Source organism: Cebidichthys violaceus, unplaced genomic scaffold, assembly GCF_023349555.1.
Source record: "Cebidichthys violaceus isolate CVI_PGR_0920_01 unplaced genomic scaffold, fCebVio1.0.p SCAF_7, whole genome shotgun sequence".
Classification (NCBI taxonomy): Eukaryota; Metazoa; Chordata; class Actinopteri; order Perciformes; family Stichaeidae; genus Cebidichthys; species Cebidichthys violaceus.
Window position 1 is genome coordinate 793,271 of NW_027176927.1, and position 8,160 is coordinate 801,430.

General features: G+C 40.4%; 1 protein-coding gene across 2 annotated transcripts; it reads right to left on the reverse strand.

The window, feature by feature from the left end:
• Nucleotides 1-4,676: 4,676 nt before the first annotated feature.
• LOC137891696 (high affinity immunoglobulin epsilon receptor subunit beta-like) lies at nt 4,677-7,556 on the reverse strand. Of its 2 annotated transcripts, none has more exons than XM_068736440.1 (6): nt 7,129-7,556; nt 6,938-7,048; nt 6,667-6,723; nt 5,987-6,151; nt 5,217-5,333; nt 4,677-4,979 (listed from the first exon to the last, which is right to left on the reverse strand). In XM_068736440.1, the coding sequence occupies exons 1-6, from the start codon at nt 7,231-7,233 to the stop codon at nt 4,908-4,910; spliced, it is 627 nt and encodes a 208-aa protein (XP_068592541.1). In that variant the 5' UTR covers nt 7,234-7,556; the 3' UTR covers nt 4,677-4,907. The 2 variants fall into 2 exon arrangements, with proteins under 2 accessions (XP_068592541.1, XP_068592542.1); XM_068736441.1 differs by having other exon boundaries at nt 4,677-4,976; nt 7,129-7,544.
• Nucleotides 7,557-8,160: the final 604 nt, after the last annotated feature.

Here is an 8,160-nt window from a genome sequence, read left to right on the forward strand (position 1 = left end):
CACCGTCATAAGTCATTTGTTTGTTTATTTTTGTGACTGACTCACAGTTGATCTGGTTTGTTATGACACACAAAACCTCTGACTCTCCGTCTGGCTGAAAATATTAATAAAATCTGATTTTGTCCTTTTTTGAAGCGGGGGGGTTATGGTTTTGTGTTGGGAATAATACCTGCTATAAGTAAAACAAGACCTGTGATACTGCATAACTGCAGTGTTAATAATAATAATAATAATAATAATGACAGTGTTAATCATGAATGTATTGTTTAAAATAATAACAATTACAACATATCTGGTTGCTAATATTTGTGGCTACTCTTCTTACCCAAATGTGTGTGCTGTTTATGTATTACACTAAAAAGCTTTTCCTTTAATACGATGACTGTTGAAAGCTAAATGAACTGAACCACATCAAATTCCGGTCCACTGAGGTGTCACAGAGCGAAAGGATGTAGCAGCCAGCTGCTCTGTGGAGAAATCTTACATCGTAGGTTAAAAGAAAAAGAGAGAGAGAGAGAAGAGAAAAAGGATATTCTGGTTAGCTGGTTTGGAAACACCCGTAGTGCTTTGTAATTATTTGGCTGTGGCTTTTCTATGTTTGGCGTATAATGACTCAAGTGCCTGAACAGAAATGAACAAGTGCAAAGGAAAACAAGTGGGTCCAAGATTGTCGTCTAGATGACAATTTTTACTGCGTTTTCTCGGATTTAACATTTTAACGGAAGCAATTTCTGATCAGGTGTAAAGAAAAGTCAGTAAATTCTGTGGATCAACGTAGATAAACCTAGATTCAAAGATGTCATATTTCGATTTTACTTTGTTGACTTTTTGATCAAAATAGACATACTGCCTCTCTAAAACCACAAGCACCTGCTACCTGTAAGGGGATGTGATCATTTAAACATCTGTAAAGGCCAACTGAACTCAGGCTGAAAAAATCAAAATAAATCAAATTTACAACGAAAGAGGAAACTAGTATTGTATTTCAGGATAATGATATCGGTTCACTAGAGACAACCCATCAAACCAACCCTGTCTCCTACAAAATGACATTCCCATACAACTAAACTGCGTTCTCAATTACGTTTTGAGGGAAATGTTTTGTCTCCTAGATTACAGTTTTAACAACCCCACCCTGGTGGTCTGCATCCAACAGCTCCTGAGATCAATCTGAGGGCTCACAAGACAGGTAACAAGGTAGCAAAGAAGAGAAGCGAACAGGATTGTCTTGTCTTGTCTCTTTTCTTGTGAAATACAGTGTAGTTCCACTTCTTCAGGACATTTTAAAATGATCTCAGAAGGTGAAACTCACTCTTTGCTTGAAATGCTCTCAGCTTATAGAATACCGTATGTAACCTGAATCGAGGAACTAGGGGTTGTGAGATGACTCTGACAAGTTTATGAATCAAACGTGTTGGAAACCTGTGGTGTAGTGCCACATATTCTCTGTATCTGCATCTACTCCTACACAAGGTCATTGAATTTATTTATACAGCAAGTCGAAAAAAAGTCTCGCCAGACTGTAAAGAGACAGACAGGCAAACCCTGAAATAGGTGCACAACAATAAAATGTTCAAGAACATGGACAATGATGTGGAGTTAAAGCTTATAAAACTAAAGGAGTGATAGCATTTTGTTCAGCATAAGATATACAAGGAATTATTTTACAACAACAGGAACTTTGTCCAAAATTTGGGGAGCTTAAACAGTCTTTTGATGTCAGGAAAAATACTCAAATTACCAAATCTGGATTGCAGAGGAGACAGGCCTGGATACCTGTTTGTCAATGGAACAAGACTGAGACAGAAGGAATTTAGAACTTTCCCTTTGCTTTTTAATGTAGCAAATCACTTACAAGTGCTTCCCAATTTTCCACTGACAAGTGACCGAGTGACGTCAATGCTCAGTAAGCTGAGCCCCACAAAATGCTTTATCAGCAACTGTGAGAAAAAAAAACTACAGAAAAACTTTATTAACGTCGGTTTTTCTTAAAAGTTAAAGCAAAACCAGAAAAAAAGCTCAATCTGGAACCCAAAGCAATGATTCAGCACTGTCGTTTGATGGCCTCAGTGGTGAGCCGTGCATTGTATACCTGGGCCTTCACAAATATTTGTAATGCTTTGTCTCCTCCAACACTCCTCTCATTTTACCCCAAGCTTAGAACCAAAGTTTAAATGCTGAATATATGTTAAGAAAACAAGTATTTGTACTGAGCTGTCACAAATACTGCATTGACATTTACCATTTATTTAACCTTTATTCAATATTCCTTTTCAGTGATTAAAACCTATACCATCAATATTAATGAAGCTAATATCAGTACTGGATAAAGTAGAGCTTGCTCCCTTCTCAAAGTAAGTAAAGGTGTAGATGCACAACTGAAGGAACAACACAGCAGGTAACGTACAAGAGCGTGTGTGTATTTAAGAGAATGGACACCACCTAGTGGCAAACAATGTCATTACAGTCCTGCAACACAGCATACCCTCACCAGAGTTATAATTAGGTGTTGATTCAAATCTATTATTATGTGCATCACATTCATATCAATGAGAGTAGGCTTAATAACGGAATACAAAAATGTTTGCAATCAATTTTTGTATTTCCTACGACCTACGTTACAGGTATGGTAAATGTGATGAAGGTGCTGGAGAGGCTGGTCTTGGCCCACCTCCGACCGCAGGTGAAATCATCGCTGGACCCTCTGCAATTTGCATACCAGCCTCATGTGGGAGTGGACGATGCCATCATCTACCTGCTGCAACGAGCTCAGTCGCACCTGGATGGAACCGGTGGCTCTGTGGGAATCACTTTCTTTGACTTCTCCAGTGCATTTAACACCATCCAACCAGTGCTACTGAGTGAGAAGCTGCGGGAGGTGGGGGTTAACGCGTCCACCGTCTCCTGGATCACTGACTACCTCACAGGCAGACCACAGTTTGTCCGACTGGGCCGTGTGCTGTCTGACACGGTGGTCAGTGATACTGGAGCCCCACAGGGAACTGTTCTGTCTCCCTTCCTGTTCACCTTATACACCACTGACTTCCAGTACAACTCAGGGTCATGCCATCTGCAGAAGTTCTCTGATGACTCTGCAGTGGTCGGGTGTATAAGGGACGGACGGGAGGAGGAGTACAGGGCAGTAGTGGATGACTTTGTGGAGTGGGCCGGTAGAAATCACCTGCTTCTGAATGTGGCCAAGACCAGAGAGATGGTGGTCGACTTCAGGAGGAGGACGACGGCTCCACAGCCACTGAGACTTCTGGGAGAGGACGTGGACATGGTGAAGGAGTACAAGTACCTGGGTGTCTCCATCGACAGCAAACTGAGCTGGAAGGCCAACATCAACGCTGTGTACAAGAAGGGGATGAGTCGACTCTTTTTCTTGAGGAAACTTCGATCCTTCGACGTGTGCAGCAAGATGTTGGAGATGTTCTACCAGTCTGTTGTGGCCAGTGCACTGTACTTCGCCGTAGTCTGCTGGGGGAGCAGCATTGGAGCCGGAGACACCAACAGACTTAACAAACTGGTTAAGAAGGCCGGCTCCATCATCGGCTGTAAACAAGACTATCTGGAACAGGTGGTGGAGAGGAGGACACTGAAGAAACTATCATCCATATTGGATAACCAGGACCACCCTCTCCACCACCTACTGCAGGGACAGAGGAGCACTTTCTCCAACAGAATGATCCAGCTCCGCTGTCATAAGGACAGGTACAGGAGAACATTCCTGCCTACTGCTATAAGACTGTACAATAAATCACCTCGGGCCAAATCAAATCGTTAAACCTCTGCACTACTGTTTATTTAGTTGATTTAATATTATTCTGTTCTATTCACTGTGTATATAGTGTGCATTTTTTATATAACATCTTTACTATATTATAATTGTATATATTGTGACGTGTATTTTTCTTTTCCTTTTTATAGAATATTAAGATTTTTTTACCTTTGACCTATTGCTGCTCTGTAACCTATTGCTGCTTGTAACAAAATAATTTCCCCTCGCGGGATCAATAAAGTTAGTATCTATCTATCTATCTATCTATCTATCTATCTATCTATCTATCTAAATGGTAGTGTTATGATCATTCAAAGCATGCATCCAGGCATGCAGATGGTTTGGGTTATAGCGATAACTTCCTCCCAAATACAATTGAAGTGAATGGAATTTCTTTTGGCAGGCTCACAGGAAACCGGCATTTGAAAATTAAAACTTTATCCACTTTCAAATTCTTTAGACAGTCTTCACCATTTTTACATTCTTATAAAAATGTGTATAAAACTCGTATACAATTGTAAATAAAGTTGTAAAATGACTGAAAGGACCGGAATTTAATAGCCATTGTAATATGCAAATTTTCCAGTGGCTTATTTGTAACATTTTAAGCAAAACGTATAGGGGGGATACAAATTCCTCCAGAGTGATTTTTCGGTCCGCTCTAAAACATAACCCGTCTCTATAATGCAGTGTCTCTGCTGCGCCATCTCGTGTTTTATTTTGTGTACTTCAGATTGTGCGTACTGTAATACCCTTGGTGAATATGGAGAAGTTACTACTATCCCAGAAAGGCCATGCTGATGATTTAGTTTTAATCTGCCAAGAGTTTGAGATGTCTGTCTCCTCAATGAAGTGAATGGAATCTCATTCTTGAAATTTGAAAAACTCAAAAACATTGTCAACATTTTTACCTTTATTGAAGAAAGTTTACATAAAGTTTATAATCCAGAAGTTGATAAAAGAGCGGACGGAACTTTCTCTTCAGCATATAATTGCAGTGTATTTGTGATTAGAAATAAAGCAGTTTTGATTTGTTTTAAGCTGATATGTTGAAGGATTACAATGATGTGTTGCTTATCATACTCCTACACCATCCTCTTGTGTTTGGATGCATGATTAATAGATTTTAAGCACCAGGACTGGTCATGAGGACTTCCTTCAACACTGGCTGGTAAATGTCCTCATCTCTGCCTCCCTGCTGACACACAACAAAGTAAACTTACATAAAGTGACAACATGACAAAGTTCAAGAAAGTCAACTTTATAGTGTTACTCATGTTGTATACTACACTCACTGATCTAACCACATACTGTACACCAGTACAACTACTTCCATTACTAACGCTGATGTTGGATTTCCTGCAGATACTAGGACTACTACTTAAAGTACTATTGATCAGTAATTGACGTGGATTGTGCTCTGGTGTGTTCGTACCTCTTCCTTCCTCATGTTGAAGAGAGCTCTGATGCCCAGAACAGTGACGCCGATGCAGACGCACAGCTGGAGGACAGTCAGGACGATCATAGTAATGTCCATGGCTGTCATCAAACGCTGATACACGACAAGAAAGAAAGAAAAAGAAGGAATTCAGTTTGATTTGCAGATATTTTAAACTAAACTTTAAAATGTGAACGTTAATGATTTATCAGGTACAATCGAATGCAGACAGATTCCTGCACTATGAAACTGCCAAAGTCGGTTTAGAATTACACGATCAAGACTCCGCAGAATGCTCCATACTGTATGATTGTGTTTTCAAGTTTAACATTAAAGGCTGGAAAAATTCAATATTTTTGTTATTGTCAACAAATCTCATTAAAGGACAAAAATAAATATTGAATTCAAATTCCTCTGAGTTCCATTCTTTTCCATAGATTATCTATTTATTTTTTTAAAAACAGCTGAAAATAGTCCCAACAAATGCTCTATTAACTCCTCTGAGTAACAATTGCTGAAGACTACATTGTCCAGGTTTTGTGGAGCCATTAAATAAAAAAAGAAATCTAAATATGTAGGAAGTTTTTTAATGATTTATGACTTCAGCAGAAACGACTGAGCTTGGAGCTGAGAGCCACAGACAGAGTAAAGAAGTTGAAAAGTGCGGATAGACGGGCTGAACTAACATTATTGGTTCGTTGTTTTTAACAGGATGTGTTGACAACAACAAAAATAAAAACAGCTTTATCCTTTAAAGGTATGCTTACCTGGAAAAAGTATCTCACATATTTGCAGTTGTCACCAGAACGATGAGCATTGTACCCGTCACAAAACCTGGCGTTAGAGACATCGTTAATGTCTGTGGCATACATCCCAATGCCAACAACGGCGAAGATAGATCCAACTATGTTCACCAACACAGCAAAGCCCACCTGAGAGGAAAGAATACGTTATTCTTTTGACTTCACAGTGTCCCTTTTTCTTCTTTTCGTTAAATCTTAGTTTCAAACAGACAGGAGTGGACATTTATTTATTCATTTGGCGCCGGGTGCACAAGAGGGAGCAGGGAGTTCAAAATGTTATGATTGCAACAAATGCATTCTTCAATTTCATAATCAAAAACATTATTCATGAGCAAAGATCTGCTGCCTGTTTCATAATATCCGACAGAATATAAAGTGAAAATACGAGAAGAGACTGTTGGTCAGAATGACGCTGTTTTATAACGTTATTGTTAATTCTTTAACCTGACAGCGAGGAGAAAATCAGGTCACTGATTGACAGGCACATGCAGATGAACTAATGCAGAGAACTTCTGCAGCTGCATTTAAGTCACAGCCCACGTCATCCTCCGACCCCCCCCAGCCAGACCAGCCGCACCAAACGCTTCAGTAAGAGAGCCAGGATAAGAGGTGCATGTCTGAAAGGGCCTTTAGTCTTTACTTACCAAGCAAGGACAGGGGAACCGGTTGGCAAGAAGGGACAGGATTCCAGCTACGATGAACTGAAGAGAGGACATGAGAAAAAGAAGCCAGTGATATTTCCACGAGTTATTCTTCAAACAGCCAATGGAGCGTTTAAATGCATTTTAAAGTTCTGGTAATTGTGTCCGTTTCATGAGGCGTTACAAAAACATCAACAAAACCCCTGCTTTTGCCTTGGCTCTCTATAGTAATATGAAACCAAAGCAAAAGAATATTCTCCCAATATTATTTTACCACGCCGCCCAGCCAGTATGCAGCTCCCAAATGGGCAAAATCCTCAGGATGAAGGCTTGTTCGTCCTGGCCCAAGTCCGATGTTGAACAGGCCCACCATGATCTGTATAGTCTGTAAAAGATTCAAAACATTTAAATCTCTTTGTTTTAGACCTGGACATCTTAAGACTTTTAATAAACAGTTTCTCTCACCCCAAGAGCTGAAATTGTATTGCTCTGCATCAGCACCTTGTACCCTGAGGAGCACATCGGACTGCAGCAAAGAGTCTTGAGGATTTGACACAGAGGTGGTAACATGCTCTTACTGTCAGTCGCCACGGTGAACACAGTCACTCCCTTGTCTCCGACAACATCTCTCACACCTGCAACATGACATGGAGATTTCGGGATGGACGGCTGGATAGATGGAGTATTTATTAATCCCGTTGGGGGAATTGGCAGAGTTAGGGCAGCTCACTCACACATACATCACAAAACAAACACCGTAGGGACACGGTGCAAACACCTGCAGATTTATAGATGGCAGATTATGGACTTTTTAGTAATAGCCAGCAGAGGGTCAGTGTTTTGGTACTCCAGTTATTGCATAAGGATTTTCTTTATTTTTTGTTTACATCGAATAAAACTACTTTTGACTACAAACTACGAGCCTCATCATTGGACAGCTAACAAGACAACTTTAGCCTGCAAGAGCACGTAAGTTGGACATGAAGTGGCCAAGAAGGACGGTAAAATAAGCTGCCACTATAGGAGCCTTTAAACAATAACAAAATACTAACAACAAATCAACACCTCCTACACAGAAACGAGTCTAGCTTTCCGTCTCCTTGGTAACAGAAGTGAAACTCCTTCCTCCCTGTTATGTATCCATGGAGATGAAATGTTTGGCTTCAAATCGAAGATTGAAGCCAAACAGTTAAGGACAGTCGGTGTATATCTACCAGAGATCATCTAACAGAGACCATCTTCAACACACAACAACAGTCTTTTTAAAGACATATATTCTACCGATACCATCGGTCTTTTTCAAGACTCTTCTGTTAGCGCCATGGACATCCGCAAGAACGTTCCTTTTCAAGACTCTTCTGTTAGCGCCATGGACATCAGCAAGAACGTTGAGTGCAAGATCACAGTATGTAATGCTCAGGGCACCAGTAGCATCATAATAAAGCCTACTGCTACACCCAGTGCCATCTCCCCACCGCCGCAGGCCGCTACACCCGG